This window comes from Ursus maritimus, unplaced genomic scaffold (genome assembly GCF_017311325.1).
Source record: "Ursus maritimus isolate PB19 unplaced genomic scaffold, ASM1731132v1 scaffold_20, whole genome shotgun sequence".
Lineage (NCBI taxonomy): Eukaryota > Metazoa > Chordata > Mammalia > Carnivora > Ursidae > Ursus > Ursus maritimus.
This window is the reverse complement of record NW_024424453.1, coordinates 42985850-43003691: the sequence shown is the minus strand read 5'-3', so window position 1 is coordinate 43003691 and position 17842 is coordinate 42985850. Positions and strand designations below refer to the sequence as shown.

Sequence of the window (17842 nt, the reverse complement as noted above, 5' to 3'; positions counted from 1 at the left end):
TGAAGCCAGCCAGCATTACCCTGATACCAAAACCAGACATTACAAGAAAACTACAATCCAATATCTCATCATCAACACAGATGCAAAACTCTTAATGAAAGATTAGCAAATTAAGTCCAATAATATAAAAAAGGATAATACATCATGACTAAGTGAGGTCTATCCCCGGATTGCAAGATGTACTTAACATTCAAAAACTGATAAATGTAATTCATCAGATTAAAAAGCTAAAAAAGGAAAAACACATGGTTATCACAACAGACACAGAAAATACATCCGACAAAAATCCAACATCCATTCCTAATAAAATCTCCCAGTAAAGTAGGAACAGAAGCAAACTTCCTCAACACTATAAACATCAGCTACAGAAAAAAACCCACTAACATATTTATTAGTGAAACACCAAATGTTTTCCCTCAAAGAGAGGGAACAAGGTAAAGAAGTCTGCTTTTGCCACTTCTATTTAACATTATACTTGATGTTCTAGACAGTGTAATAAAGTGAGAAAAAAAAAGCTTCTGGATTGACAAGGAAGAAATAAAACTGTAGTTATACAAAGGTAATATGATCATCTGTCTAGAAAACCCAACAGAACCTACAAAAAAGCTACTAGAACTAATAAGTGAGTTCAGCAAGGTTTCCAGATATAAGATTAATATACAAAAATCAAATGGGGATGACATCAGTTAAAAAAAAAAAAAAAAGCTTAAAAAAAAAAAAATCAGTGAAGGTGGGGCGCCTGGGTGGCTCAGTCGTTAAGCATGTGCCTTCAGCTCAGGGCGTGATCCTGGCTGTCTCTCTATCAAATAAATAAAATCTTTAAAAAAAAAAATAATCAATGAAGGCTGAGGGAACTGGACCAAAAAAAGAAAAAGAAAAAAAAAAAAAAGAAATCTATCACTTATTTTACCAGAGTCTCAGAAAAAAAGGAAAAAGAATGCAGAGACAAAAAAATATCTGAAGAAATAATGGCCGAAACCTTTCCAAATGAGGCAAAAGTCATAAACTTATTAATTTAAGAAAAGCAGTTAAAAATGCAAAGAAACACACACCTAATTACACATAATCAAACTTCTGAAAATGAAAGGCAAAGAAAAATCTTCAAAGCATCAGAGAGAAATATAGGAGAACAAAAATTCAGAAGACAAAGGATTTCTCATAAGAAACCACAGATGCCAGAAGAAAGTGCATCATATTTTCAAGTACTAAAGAAAAGAACTGTCAATCAAGAATTCTATATCCATCAAACATTCTTTGGGATTGAAGATGAAATAAAGACAATTCAGATGAAGGGAAGCTAAGGTAATTTCTTGCCAGCAGACCTATTTTTGAAGAATGGCTAGAGGAAGTTATTCAAACAGGAAGGATATGGTAACAAGAGGAAACTCAGAACAACAGGAATGAAGAAAGGGCAACAGAAAGGTAAATAAACCATTCTTGAGTTTTAAATATTATTTTTGACAGAAGCAAAAATCATAGCATTCTCAGTGTATATAGAGGTAATATTAAGGATGACTATCCCATAAAGGGGACACAGTAAAGCAACTTTGGGGATAGCAAGACTATCTATATTCCACTTAAATAAAATGTTCATGCTGGGAGACTGTAATCAAACTACGTACATACAGTGTAATCTTTATACAGATTACCACTAAATTTTTTTTTTTTAAAACACTAGATAAACCAAATGGAGTATCAACAAATTGAAAGTATTTTCTCTGACCATAATGGAATCAACTAGATACCAAGAACAAAAAGTAGCAGGAAAATCTCCTAACACTTGGAAATTAAACAGCACTCTTCTAAATAATTCATAGATCAAAGAAGAAGTGTCAAGAAGAGCAGAAGAATACAATGACCTAAATGAAAATAAAAACAAAACTTGGTAAAATTTCTAAGACAAAGCTAAAGCAGTGCTTGTAGGGAAATTTATAGCAATAAATGTTCACATTTAAGAAGAAAGTCTCAAACTAATAATCTATGCTTCCATCTGACAAAATTAGAAAAAGGACAAAAAGAACCTAAAACAAGCAAATAAAAAAATAAAAATAATAGTGGAAATCAGTAAAACTGACAACAGGGAAACAAATGAGATAATCACACTGAAGTGTTTTTGTTGTTGTTTTAGAAAAATCAATAAAACTGGCCCAGATGGCTTCACTGACAAAGTCTATGAAATATTTATAGAATAGCACCAATTCTATAGTCTCTTCCCAGCACACTTTATAAGACCAGCATTACTCTGATATCAAAAGCAAAGGCAATATTAAAAAAAAAAAAACAGACCAATATTCCTCATGAATAGACTCAAAAATTCTCAACAAAATATTAGCTAATCGAATCCAGCAATAGAGAAAAAGAAAAATATACCACATCAAAGTTGGGTTTACTCCAAGATACAATGTTGGTTCACTATTTGAAAATCAATCAATGTGATCTATCATATTAACAGTCTAAAAAAAGAAAACCATATGATCATACCAATTGAAGCAGAAAAAAACATTTAATAAATACCATATGTTAAAGACAAACAAAACTTTCAATAAACGAGGAACAGAAAGGAACTTCTTCAGCCTACAGGGTGTCTGCAAAAATCCTATAGCTCAAAAATCCTATACCACACTTAAAACACTGAATGTTTTCCTTCTAAGAACAGGAATATGGAATAAAATTGCACAGAACTATACACATACATATGCATGTATATAAAACCTGGTGAAAACTGAAAAGATCTATAGTCTATAGGTAATAGCATTAAACCAACTTTAGTTTCCTGCTTTTGATATTATACTACAGTTATGCAAGAGCCACCACTGAGGGAAGCAGTATGAAGGGCATGTAGGACTCTATATGGTATTTTTTTGCAAATTCCTGTGAGTCTCTGTTTCAAAATAAAAAGTTAAAGGAAAAAACTTCTATAAGGAATCATAAAGAAAATCTTCATGACCCAGAGTTAAAGAGTTCTTATATGACACCAAAAGAAAAAAAAAATCAATAAATTCAAAACTTCATCCAAATTAAAAATTTTCACTCTACAAAAACTGCTCTTAGGAAGATACAGACAAGCCACATAGTGGGAAAAATTATTTGCAAATTTCATATCTGAAAAAGGCCTTGCATCCGAAATATATATAGACTTCTTTAAACTCCAACAGTAAGAAAACAATCCATTTGGAAATGGGCAAAAGACTTGAACAAACACTATACAAGGAGATATAAGGATAGCAACTAAACATATGAAGAGGTGCTTAACATCATTAGTCATTAGGGAAATCAAAATAAAGTCATAAAAGTTACCATTAAAGACCTCTTAAGATGGCTAAAAGAAAAAAAGTAATAATACTAAGTGCTCACAAGGGTGCAGAGTAACTGGCTCTCTCAGACATTTCCAGTGGGAACATAATGGTACAAATTATCTGGAAGATAATCAGGCCGTCTCTCATGAAGTTAAACATACATTTACCATATAACCCAGCAAACACTCATCAGGATTTGTCCCAAGAAATGAAACTACGTTCACACAAATTCTGTGCACAGGTGTTCACTGCGGCTTTACCTGTAATAGCCAAAACGTGGAATTAACCCAAAAGTACTTCAAAAGGTGAATAACAGTTCATCAAGACAATGAAATATTACTCAGCAACAAAACACAATGAACTGATATACAACAAAAGCAGCAACTTGGATGGATCTCAAGCACATTATATTGAATGAAAGAAAGACCATCTCAAAGGGCCACATATTATGATTCCATTTATGTAAGATCCTTACAGTGACAAAATTAGAGTGATGGAAAACAGATCATTGGTTGCCAGTAGTTCAGAGGTAAGGAAGCGGTATGACTATTAAAAAGCAAACATGAGGGGTTTCCTTTGTGCTGATAGAACAGTTCTGTATGCTGTGATCATGGTTACTTGACTATTCACCAGCAATAAAATATCATAACTACACACACACATACACACACACAACATGTAAAATTTGGTAAAATTCAACTAAGGTAAGTACCTGAGTTAGCATACTAATGTCAATTCCTGGTTTCCTTAGGTACGATTAATTATAGTAGTATGTGCCAATTTTTTTCCATTTTCATTCTAAAAGGGCTTTTCTAGAGATTTTTTTCTAATGTCCCCATGAAATGTTAATACCACAGACACATTGTCTATCTATTTATATGCTGTACGTATAACAGTACTTCATACATTAAAAGAGCAAGATTATTTTCTCCCTTCAATAACAATTTTTGCCTCTTCGAAGACAATACCACACTCACTGAAGACCTATACTATGGTTATGAGAGATAGTATCATTAAAAAAGCAGGAAAAAAGGTACATAAAAACTGCCATGTTTTGCAACTTGATGCATTAAACTATTTCAAAATAAAGTTATAATTTTAAAAAGCTTAAAAGTCTAAGAGTAAAGGACCTAGAATAACTAAACACCATTAAAATAGAAGAACAAATTTGGATGACTTACACTACCTATTTTCAAGTGATTGCAAGTCTCACTGCAAAGCTACAGCAAACAAAGTGGTGTAGTACTGGTATAATTAGGATAAACAAATAGATTCACGTAACAAAATAGAGTCCAGAAATGTTTCCACCTATATACGGTCACTCTGACAGTTCACCAAGGTTCCTGAATGAAGAAATAAAAGCATTTTCTTTTCTTTTTTTAAATATTTTACTTATTTGAGAGAGCAAGTGAGAGACAGAGTGAGAGAGAGAGTGCAGGAGCAGGGGGGTGGGGCAGAGAGACAGGAAGAAGCAGACTCCTGGCTGAGCAGGGAACTCAATGTGGGACTCGATCCCAGGACGCTGGGATCATGACCTGAGCCGAAGGCAAAAGCTTCACCGAGTGAGCCATCCAGGCACCGAATAAAAGCATTTTCAGCAAATAGTGGTAGACCTGGATAAAAATGGAGGGCGGAAAAAATCAGCCTAAACCTTCTGATCGCCTATTTCACAGTACCCACAAAAACTAATTTGCCACAGATCATAAACCTAAATATAAAAACAAAAACTATTAAAGCAAAAAAAAACTTCAATTCCTTGGAGTAGACAAAGATTTTTTTAGAGAAGACACAAAGGGGGCGCCTGGGTGGCTCAGTCGTTAAGCGTCTGCCTTTGGCTCAGGGCATGATCCCAGGGTCCTGGGATCAAGCCCCGCATCGGGCTCCCTGCGCCACTGGAGCCTCCTTCTTCCTCTCCCACTCCCCCTGCTTGTGCTCCCTCTCTCGCTGTCTCTCTCTGTCAAATAAATAAATAAAATCTTCAAAAAATAAATAAAAATAAAGAAGACACAAAGGCACTAAAAAAGAAAAAAAAAGATAAATTTAATTTCATCAAATATAAAATCTGTTCATTGAAAAACACCATGAAGAAAATTAAAAGGCAAGCCAGGAGAAAGGGTTCACAGTAGGTAGACAGATATAGATACAGAGATAGGTACAGATCTGTATCTATATATAGATACACAGATATATTTGACAAAAGACTTCAATTTAGCATATATAAAGAATTCCTACATATCAATAACAAAAATACAACCAAATAAAAAAACCAATAAGGGACAAAAGGTGTGAATGGATTCCTCAAAAACAATATATACAAATTGTAAATATGTAAATGAACAGGTGTTCAAAATCATCAGTCATTAAGAAAATGCAAATGAACCCCATTATACCATTTCACACCCACAAGAATGACTAAAATAAAAAATACTGACAATACCAAATGTCAGAACGTGGAGCAACTGGAACTTTCATATATTGCTGGTAAGAATGTGAAAAGATAAACTTCTTTGGAAAACTAATTGTTAAGTTATAGTTAAATTACACCCAACCTACTTTCCACTCCTAAGTATTCATTCAGCCAACGTAAATGACAACATATTTCCAGAAATGACTTGTACAAGTCTGTTTATGGAAGCATTCATACTAGCCAAAAATTGAAAACAACCTAAATGCCCAACTAATACTACTCAGCAATACAAAAGAATTAACTAGTGATACCCTCAGCATGGGTGGAGCTCAAAAACTCTGTTGAGAACAAGAAGCCAGGCACAAGAGTAAATACCACATGATTGAAGAACAGGAAAAACTCTGTGGTGATCAAGACTAGAACACTGGTATCTATGGGAGTTGAGATAACACTGGTTATCTATGGAGGATGTCTTGATTCGGTTGTACACATTTATTAAAATTTAATCTATAAACTTCACTGTATATTTTACCTCAATTTATATTAGCTTTAAAAACAGGATAAATATCTGCACTCATAGTGGGTGATTTTAACACATAACTATCAGAAATTTAATAATTAAGTAGATAAAAAGGTCTATAATTTTCTCCTTAAAGATACTGTTCATCTTGTATTAGATTTATTTCTACTGGGAAAGGTATCTTTTCATAAGTAACATGTAATTATTTGTTGCTGGTTTCACTTGAATTTTTATATTGCCCTTATAACCAACACAATCTTACTTAACTCTCATTAGTTCTAATAAATTGGCCATAGTCTCTTCTAATTTCTATGCAGACAATGACAGGGATAGCTCTGCTCTTTCTTTTTAAATTCTTACTGGCCATGTCCTTTAGAAAAATGACGAGTAGAAACTAACAGCACCTCTGCCTTGGATGCTCAAATTCCATTTAGAATTTTTATAGTTATCTTCATGTTGAGATTTGCCTATGATTTTCCTCTGTGTTGCTTTGGTATCACAGTTACATTATCTAAACAATAAACTAGGGACCTATCTCTTCCCTTACATTTTCTGGAACACTCTGTATAAAATCAAGATCATTATCAGTTCCTTTAAAGTTTAGTAGAAACTACCTGTGATTGTCAGTTTTATGAATCAACTTGGCTAGGCTATAGTCTCCAGTTATTCAAACAAACACTAATTCAGGTATTGCCAGGAAGGTACTGGGCAGATGTGATTAGAATCTAAAATCAGTTGACTTTACTAAAGGAGATTATCCTCGATAATCTGGGTGGGCCTGAAAAGCCTGAAGAACAGAACTGAGATTTTCCTGAAGAATTCCTTCTGCAAAGGCAGCGTTCGCTCAGAACCAAGAGTTCTAATGCTGACAGCCATTCTTCCAAATAGCCTGGCCTGCCCTACACATTTCGGACTTGCCCAACTAGCTCCCACAGTCACATGACCCGGTATCTGGCTATATGTCTGCGTGTGTGCATCTACACACAGTAGCCCTATGGTCTCTGCTGGAACTCTGGTCACCAACTGTGAGGGCCTAGGTCTTGCAGCATGCATGTGTGCCTGTATGTGTGAGACAGACACGGAGTTTTAACTACTAATTCAATTTTCTAAGAGCTTTTTATTTATTCTTTACTCAGTTGCAGTTTTAGTAAATTTATATTTCATCAAACTCTCCAAATAAGGATATGAAGATATTCACATGATTTTTTTTTCCTCTTTACCATACCTACAGTTGTATCTCAATCTTCATTGCCTTTGCCTAATGGTTCAACAAACCATTTCTAGTTAAGGACTTGGCTTGTGAATACTTTAAGCTTTGCAGGCTACAAACTATCTCTGTCATGTATATTCATTTTTTTTTTTAAACCATCCTTTGAAAATGTTACTAACCATTCATAGCTTACAGGCCTCACCAGATTTTGGCTGGACCATCATTTGCTGAAATCTGGCCTAAACTATTTATTTATGCCTTCTCTTTCTCCTTAGCTTTGCCAGAGTCGCTGTAAGATGGGAAAAAGGACACTGAGCTTATAGAAGGCACTGGAAAGTATGGATGGAGAAAAAAGGACAGCTTCGAGGGAGGCCCTAGAAGATGCACAGGACCTGCAGGGATGAAGGAAAAGAGGATTCAAAGAAGGATCCCAGTTTTTCTGGCTCCCAGGGAAATGCTGTGACCACTCACTGACATAGGGAAAACATAAAAGAAACACCAGGTGGGAGAGGACTTCAGCTGTGGACATGGTGAATTTCAGATGCCTGTGAGACATCCTGTGGAGTGGAAAGCTGACGTCCACTTTAAGGGAAATAATAAAACAGGAGACTATCTCCACATACTTCTTTTCTCCTGGTCTGCAGCACACATCACATGAGGCATCAGTTATTAACATGATTATTAATGAGGAGTAGAAAAAACATTGTGATATACTGACCTATTTTATAAAATCAATTTCAAAACATTACCTCTTCCTTTCACTTATATAATTTTAATCTATACAACTTACTGATATGTGTCCTGATGAGTATCTTGCTCTATAAACATTGCAGCGGTCTTAGCTAACAAAAGCACTAATTTTTAAAATTCCTTAAATACAGGCATTGTTGTGTAATATTAAACTATTTTTCCTTAAGAAATTATAATAGAAATTTACCTATTTATGAATTCTAGGTTATAATTCCTATTTAAACACATTTTTTAAATGGCTTGCAAAAACTCCTTCTAAAACCTCCTAGGGCAAAAAAACAAACAAACAAAACAAACAAACAAACAAAAAATTCCAGAATCACATGAATATTGATTTAGATTTTCCAAATCTTGGTGTTCAATCAGAAATAACAGACTTAAAAATATATAAATAAATTCTGGTAAAGATTCTCTCTTTTGATAGCATATCAACCACTGAATATTATTAATTATGATTTTATATATATTACGACGCTATCTTCAACACAATTATAATTATACATTTTATTAAAATTACAGAATGATTCAAAGTCAATGCGATGCATATATGTTATACATTTGTACAGGAACCTGCAGAAAAAAAAAAAAATCAAATTGTGAGAGTTTGCTACTATATAGTCACATGAATTTATCCTGAGATAAAGAATCAGGATAACACCACCAGGGAAAATTTCCAAAGCTCTAACTTCTCAACATTCTATCATCACCTGAAAGTCAATTTTCACCTTTTTCACTGGCTGAATTTGTTAGCTCAGATTTTGCTTTGGGGCCCACGAGTTCATGCAGTATGGCTGTAGCAGATTATAAGTCTACTGACAACAGTGCTTGCTCTGAATCCACAAATATAACAGTGAAGCAAGTCCGAATATTACAGAATCTTTCATTGGAAAGAAGTGACACCGGAAGAATAAGGTAGGCCTTTTCAATAGAGGAAATGTTCTAATTTAACTAATTTGATTCCCCTTTAGATAATGCCTTTTTTTTTTTTTTTAAACTTCCTAGTTAAATTTATTTGCTCCTGATGACATTTCCATGCTACTCTTTACTCTGGAGGAAAAACAAGAAAAATGCTTGCAGTAAGTTTGCAACAGTATTCTCATTGGCCACAGTTTCTATCTTTAGGTGTCTCTTCTTTACTAGCTACCAAGAGCCTGGAAATGAAGAGCTCCAGGCAGATGGTATCAGAACAGCATAGAAAGACCAGTGTTCTCAATTGCTACGTTTCCAATAAGTGCTTCACACCGGAAGCTAGGCAGCCTCCAGTTCTCCTCAACAGCACAAAAATAGGGATGCTCTTGATCAGATTTTCAGGTTCTTCCCAGCTTGCTCATACTTTCCTGCTGTGATAAAATGAGGAAGGAGGGGTGGCAGAGATGCTTAGGCAGGAAAATTAAGACAGTGAAGATCAGTGCTCCTTTCACATTCTTTCCTTTAAGCCCTACTTGAACTGACAAAACAAACCCAGAAAAGAAAATCAGTATTAGGAGATATTCCCCGACCTCCCCTACCCCCAAATTCCGGCCTGCCTCTGGCTATAAGGCCTTCACGATGAGGGCAATGAATGCCCAATAGTCTGTTTAACAGGCCTCCCAGGTGAAGTACTTTGATTCCAATCTGCAGATAAAGAAGTGCAGACCCCCAGAGGTGAAATAACCCAAGTCTCTGATAAAGCGACAATGCCAAGATCACGTAACCGAGGCCTCGAATCTCCTTCCAGGACACACCACACACATGGAGGTGGTGGTCTGTTTAAGGGGATTTCAGCAAACAAGGTTATGTAAGCTTCCGAAGTTATGCAAAGTGTGAAATAACCCTTCGACAGTCAAGACTGTTTCAGAAGCATCAGGAGCACAGGCAAAACAGAAAACTCACTGTTTAGGTTTTTTTTATCAGAAAGTTAAATGGAATTCTGATCCTCTGATTTCTAGCATGGAGAAAATTATTGAAAAGAAAAAAAAAAAAACCACAAGAGGAGCCATTTGTCAGTTGGCTGAAACAATACCTTCAAAGAAAGTAAACATCACATACTAGGTCAACTGGTAACAATCTAATGTTTTGTAAGCTCAAACTTCAACAAACTATGCAAAGCACATCAGTGAGGTAGATGTGCCTATTTCTGCTTAGCTTCTGGGTCAAATACCACCTATATCCCACAACAGTAGTCTTCATTTGAACTACTTTATCCTATCAGCTTTCACTGTTAATAACCACCTAGTTCACACTAGATGTGCCCATTTCCCAAAAGCACCTATTTCTTGGACCTCAGATTCTGCAGATTGCTAGGTGTGAAAACTTCCTCTTCCACCCACATTACTTTAACCAAGATGAGGCCAAAAAGGGACAACAAATCTAAATGTATACCAAAGCAGGAAATCAACTTATACAAGAAGACATGCCAATTTTAGAAATGTGCTGCAATCTCCATTGTAGCCATAATTTCTTAAATGAAAAGGTTTCACATTTACTTTACTGGGTAAAACTTCGAGACTATCTTTTCCTACAAGCACAATTTCGCATTGACATACAATAGAAAATCAGCAGTGTGATGGGAGACAGAAGTAGGTACTTGAGAAAGAAATAAGTGACAGCATGCCTATGCCTTCTCGGCAATACTACACCTGAGTTTTCTCCGATGTACATCTAGAACATGGTAGACTATCCTCAAATCTGTGACTGTTCCTCACTGCTTCTGGCCACTCTATTCCACCGATTCTCTTTCATCTGACAATATTTCATAACATTTCTACAAAAAGCATGTGCCACTTTGTAACAGAGTGGGGGAATTATTTTTACATTGAGAGGTTATTCACTTATTTCAAAGAGTCAAACTTTGCTCACACCAATAGTGTGAAAGACTCACGTCTTTCTTGGCGTGGCCTTCAGAGTCCGGGTGCGTGAACATGAGAACCAGTTCCATAATACGACTTTTCTTGGCGAGGAGTATCTCCCAGGACGATCATCTACAACCTTCACCAGATCGCCCCCGGATAACCTTGCTGCAATTCAAGTTCACCGTCTGCACACAAAATGTGCTAAAAATGAAGACAGTGAGATGAATGGGCTGTACAGGCTGAGCGCAAATCCTAAAGGAGTCTCAAAAACATTCTGAACAAACATTAATAATACTAGAAAAACCATAAACGACTCCAAGGTAAGATCCGCTCCTATTCCTCCTGTGGCAACCCCACAAGGTTCTACCTTTAAAGATGCCACTGACTATGCCATGTTCTCAGTGCTTATTTCCAGCTCCAAATCTACTCTGCCCCCATTTTCAAGTGTCTACTGGCAATTTCCAAGTCCCACCAGCACCTGATTTCAACTTAAAAATTTCAACAATTTATATCTTCATTCTGCCATCCCGGTAGTTATGTCATCCTCTGACCCTCCCCCCGCCCAAAAAATCAGCTTACATTTGTACGGTACACAGAAGAAGCACAATAAATATTTGCCGAAGGAAGGAAGAAGCGGTAGAGGGAACTGTTTTACAAATATCGCCGCGCGCAAGGTATTATAAAGCAGCAGGGGCTCAGAAAACTCAAAGCAATTTTGCAACAATACCCAGCAAGTAACTGTCAAGTCAAATTCCAGCTCAATCTTCTGCCCTCATTTACCATTTTCTACCTCTTATTTTCTTATCAAAGTCTACCGATTTAAAAATCAAAACACTTGTTCCATCTCAAAGTTCTCACTGAACCCAGCACCTGAAAGTGCTTTCTCCTCCTTTAAGCCCAAGATTTTGTGTACAGCAATGCTATGGCTCTAACTGCATCTGGACTTGACACATCACATCACACCATCTGTGCAATCTTCTTCTTCTGACAGATCACTGGTTGCCATGGACAGAATCTGTGGCCCCCTCCCCCCCACTTCATATTGAAGTTCTAAACCCTAATACGACTTTATGTGGAGAGGCAATTAAGTGCTAAAGGAGATCATATGGGGAGGGCCCTAATCCGAAAGGTGGTCTTATAAGAAGAACCAGCAACCAGATTTGGCCAGCACCTTGAGCTTGGACTTCCCAGCCTCCAGAACTGGGGGAAAATAAGTATCGCTGTTGAAGTCACTCAGTCTATGGTATGCTGTTATGGCAGGCCAAAGAGATTGAGACAGATTTGGGGACCAGAAGTTCTCAATTGTAGGGGCGCCTGGGTGGCACAGCGGTTAAGAGTCTGCCTTCGGCTCAGGGCGTGATCCCGGCGTTATGGGATCGAGCCCCACATCGGGCTCCTCCGCTGGGAGCCTGCTTCTTCCTCTCCCACTCCCCCTGCTTGTGTTCCCTCTCTCGCTGGCTGTCTCTCTGTCACATAAATAAATAAAATCTTAAAAAAAAAAAAAAAGTTCTCAATTGTGGCTGCATCTAATAAGCACCTGAGAGGGCCTTATAAAATTCTGATGCCTGGGCACCACCCAGACCAGTTAAATCAGGAATGCTGGGATAAACCCAGGCATTGGTATTTTTAAAAGCTCCTCAAATAATTCTAATATGTAGCTAAATCAAGAAAGGCTGCATGAAACTTAAATTTAAATGAGGTCCGAGACCGTGTCTAATTCATTTAATTCCCTTTAACTGCTGGCACATGGTAAATATACACTCAAACTGTTTAATAAATGACACATGATTAAGAGTTTCATTATTTGATAATTATAGACACTCATTCTGTTAACAAATACGAGGCACCTACTACATATCAGTCACCATGCTAGGGATTGTATACACAATGATGAGTAAAGCAGGCTAGTTCTTTATTCTGTTGCATAAACACCTGAAACTCAGGATTTTAATTCATCATGCTTAATTAACACAGCCTTTGATCTGTTAAAAAAAACAAAAACAAAAACAAAAAACAAAAAACTCCCAGTAACAGTTCCTCAGCAAAAATACAATGCAGGATATTAAATATCATGTTTTTAAAAAAAAAAAAAAAAACACACAACAAAAAACAAAAAACTTTCCCCTCAATCTCTTTACTTAAAAATGTTAAAAGATAATCCAGGCTGGTGGGGAAGAAGGTTACTCTGGGAATCAGTGTTCTTATTTGGGCAAGTAAAAGGTAATATTTTTGACATCTATAAACTTAGGGAATTCTACAAATATGCTATTAACACCCTCATCCAGTCAATGGAACATAAGCTTGAAGTTGTTTTTTCCTGTGGTGAACCTTCTGTGCTGAGTCAAGAATCCCCTGAGACCAACTGCAAGTATTTAAAAATCATAAAAGTTTAAGGTTTAAAGTAGCTTTCACAGTTATCTGATAAACCTTACTCTCCCTACCCCTTATCCTCCAACCTGAGATTATGCCATTTAGAACTGGGCCTAAGGTTGATGGCAAAGTCTAAAACAAAAAGATATCATTACTAATTGAATATCCCCATTCAATTGGGTGCTATTTTCATAACAGGACAGTGCTCCCCCCACCGCCCATTGGTGGGCAATCTCTTATTGTCTAGATGTAATTAACTGGTTTATCTTCTCCCATCATCTAGTGTCTGATAAACTTAAAGAGGTGAAATCATATGAAAAATATTTACTGTTTACTACACAGCTGAATATTCTCATTCTCCACACGATGCTTTTCTTCATCTCTCAAATCACGGGACACATACAGACAAATCACATCTATAAGTTTCACTTTATTCCTCAAGGTAAAAACTCTAGGTCTAGAATGAAAAACTGTATACCCAGGCTATTTGATATTTTGGTAGTTTTTAAAAATCTCAAACAATTTTAAAATTGTTTTTCGAAAGATGCGGGGTGGTAACAATCAGGTAAAGCTTCCTACGTAAATGATTCTAAAGTGAGATATGAAAAATGAACGAGAATAGGACAGATTTGGGGACGGGGAAGAGAGGGAAAATTCTAAAAAGAAAGAACAGCATGTCAAATGGCCTAGAGGGAAAAAAAGCACAGTTTGGCAGAAGCTAGGTATATCTTAGGCCAATGTCATCACCACAACCCCATGATATTCACACCTGGAGTCAGTACGCACACCTGTGTGTATTTATGTATTTGTGCAAGTAGCCCTTCCTACCTGACCGATCACTATCCAAACTCTCACTACCTGAACAAAGGTTCCTAGGAGCTTCAGATAAATGATTTTTTGGAGAAAGCTGGAATCCCCCCTGCAGCAGAATGCAGAAGCACTCACACCTGCAACCTTTTCAGAACTGCCCCTGGGCATGGTGGCACATTCCAGCTTTCCTTCCTGCTGCCCCTTTCCCATCTCCTGCAGTGGGCAAGGACTGACAGAGGGCACAAAAGCCCTGTGCCCTTGCCTCCGAAGGACAAGCCCTGCACTTCGCGTTGCACCAGAGCTGATCAGGCTGAGACAGGCCTTCCCTGAAACCACATCCTTGCCCAGCTTCCTCCCCTTCCCTGTCCTGTTCCCCACAGTCCCTCACAGGTTTTTTTCCTAAGAGCACACCATTCATAAATCACTTTCATGTAAAACATCCAATGGTCCCCAGACCTTGTTCTCTAATGTCATGCCAAAATAAAGGAACCAGGGTTTGTTAGAGATAGGACTAATTCTATGGACAGGCCAGAACAGGTACAACATGAGCCAGAAATACTTTGAGTGAGAAAAAAGGAAACGCTCCAAAAAAGGATGGGAGCATATCACAAGGACCCAGAAGCCAGTCTGAAGGAACGCTCTCACTGGCCAAATCTGGGAAAATGTGAGCGCCAAAATAATTACATACAGTAACAAGTTATAAACCACTGGAAAAATAGGAATTCATGAGTCCACATCCGTAATTAACCTACAAATCAATAAACAAGAAACAAACTAGTCTCTGGCTTATATCGAAATGTCAACAACCACCTAATAAATGTGGAGAGACTGCTAGAGGCAGAAAATCGCCATTCTGCAACCACTATAGGAAAGACTGAATCAGGCAAAAATCATCAATGGATACCACATCAAAGGGGAATTTTTTGATGAGGAATGGGTATTTGTGTAGTCTTAAGTGGTCTCCACATAGATTAGTAATTAATGGCAAGAGGGAAAAAAAAGAAATGGGACAAAGCCCTTGACTGGGTGATCAAATTTAATATCACCTACGAGAGACAGACAGACATCATGTACCTCCAGATATGATACCGTGAGAAAAGACACATCGCCACTTAGGCAGTATTCTGCCAAGAACAAATAACCTGGATCTGATGAAAAGTCAGATAAACAGAAAATGAAGGAAAGTTCTATTTGCCTGAAAATCTGCAGCATCTTCCCATTGTTCTCAGGATAAAATTCAAATTCCTTGAGCTGGTTGACAAAACATTTCATGATTTGTGATTCACAACTCCTATAACAAATATACTTCGAGTTTAGAAATATATAAAATTCACAAGTTAAACCGATTTTTAGCTCTGAACCACCAATTTAATGTATGTCTAAGAGAATACTACAGAGCCATAGAAGCAATAATAAAATCACAATTTTTCTAATCAGTTACATAACCTTTTATATATTAATCACACAGTGCTCGGAAAAGAGTCTTCAAACCCATTTAGATGTCTAACTTAAAAATTCCCAGTGGATTTAATTAGCTAAAGCTAATCTACCTACATCCCCAGGAGCCACTAAAGAACCCCTATAATTCCAATACTCCAAGAACTGCCACGAGGACAACTTCCTAAGACACAGCTTCAACATCTACTCATGGGATGCCATGAAATTCCTGACTCCACTTTCCATTCCCTGAGCCCTTGCTGTCCTATCGTCCTCCCCTAATTAGATTTCTGGAAAACACCATTAGGGGGACACACACACTTGATTAAGGAAACTTCTCGCTGCTGCTATTGCTCCACCACACAAAGTTAGAGAACAAATCCACACTAATGGATGAGAGAAGACGAACTAGCTAGCCCGCTGAAAGAGGGAATGGTACAAGAAAAAAAAGGAGAAAGGAATCTCTTCTGGTTATTAGAGAAAGTAATCAAAATGATCAGGCCCAGGTTTCTGTAGGTTGTCATGTGGGAATATAATCATGCTGGAAAATTCTGTGGAATCTGCAAATAGCAAAGGAATAGCTGGGTGTTCTTTCAGTACAGCCCTGGGCTTGACTTTCCATTACCAGGCCCTTTAACAAGTTGCTACAGAAGGAAGTTAATGTCTAGAACTTTGTTGAAAGAAATAATTTCTGACCAGTGGAAAAGAAAACCCCAAAGATTACAGTGTATGGTCCTGCTGTAAACTAACCATTTTTCTTTTATCTAAGCAAGTAATCTATGAAACTGTCTATGCATCTAGCTTCTCAAATGCTTTCTGGACTGTTTTACACTTTACTGCTTCCCTCACTAATTAATGAGTTGAAGAAGATCTTCAACACCTATTCGTTTTGTACCTGCTTTGTATCTGCATGAGTAATAATTTTACCTTTTTGAAAATTCTACTTTAACGAGCACCACTTTTCAAATTGTTCCTATAGGTGATCATGTGTTATGCATTCAAAATACACAACCATTTAAATTTTAAATCACTTAAGTCTGACTAGATTCTTAAAATATATAATACTTGTAGAAGGGGTTCTAAATTGGCAACTATAACTTGGACTAGACTATGCTTAAGTCCTATTATACGAGAATGAGCTATACTGTATGTTTCTGAACCATTACTATGCCATCAAAGGTCCCATTCATGGCTAAAAACGTAGGAATAATTTTCTCTGGAAATAGGAAGATTAAACTGATAAGAAAACAAAGCTGAAGAATAAGTCAATAAAAGTGGAAGCGTTCAGAACAGTGGTTCCTCCTCTACTCTGCATATTAGAACTGTCTATGGACTATTTTAAAATGTCAGAGGCTTAGTAAATTAAATCTGAATATTCAGGAGTGCAACCCACATAGGAGTATTTTTTTTACAAATATTAATCTCTTTCCACAGCCACTTTTCTTGGGTGTTGCTGACTCCCTCCAGCTGTTTCTCTCTGCATTCAAATAGTAAGAGAAAATAATGAAGATAATTACACCTGATAAATGTACAAAGAGTGCCCTTATTACCTCTACAGTAACAAAAAGGAAAATGGTTCCAATAAAACCACATATAAGAGTAAGTAGGTAAACTGCATTTCAATGCTGGGTTCAGAGTTTCTTGAGAAAAATGGACCCTACAAAGTTAGTTAAAAGCTATTGCCAAATGCAGATCAAATTTGTATAAAGATCTTTAAAAATCTAACATTAACCAATGAAGGCAACCTACTGAATGGGAGAAGATATTTGCAAATGACATATCTGATAAAGGGTTAGTATCCAAAGTATATATTGAACTCATACAACTCAACACCAGAGAACCAAATAACCCAATTAAAAAAATAGGCAGAAGACATGAACAGACATTTTTCCAAAGAAGACATGCAAATGACCAAGACATGTGAAAAGATGTTCAACATCACTCATCATCAGGGAAATGCAAATCAAAAAACTACAGTGAGACATCACCTCATACCTGTCAAAATGGCTAAAATCAAAAATACAAGAAACAAGTGCAGGAGAGGATGTGGAGAAAAATGAATCCTCATGCACTGTCGGTGGGAATCCAAACTGATACAGCCACTATGGAAACAGTATGGAGATTCCGCCAAAACTTAAAAATAGAACTACAATCCAGCAATCACACTACTAGGTATTTACCCAAAAAATTCAAGACACTAATTCAAAGGGA

At 36.8% G+C, this 17842-nt stretch overlaps 1 protein-coding gene across 2 annotated transcripts in view; it reads right to left on the bottom strand.

The window, feature by feature from the left end:
* Window positions 1-17842, bottom strand: part of CMC1 (C-X9-C motif containing 1) — a 94401-nt gene that overhangs the window by 73011 nt on the left and 3548 nt on the right. The window contains exon 2 of one of the 2 annotated variants that reach the window (XM_008709453.2): window positions 11044-11215. The exons of the other annotated variant lie outside the window; for it this stretch is intronic. Within the exon in view, the coding sequence (XP_008707675.1) occupies window positions 11044-11100 (57 nt within the window). The 5' untranslated portion in view covers window positions 11101-11215. The remainder of the gene's footprint in view (window positions 1-11043; window positions 11216-17842) is intronic. 2 annotated transcript variants of the gene reach the window in all.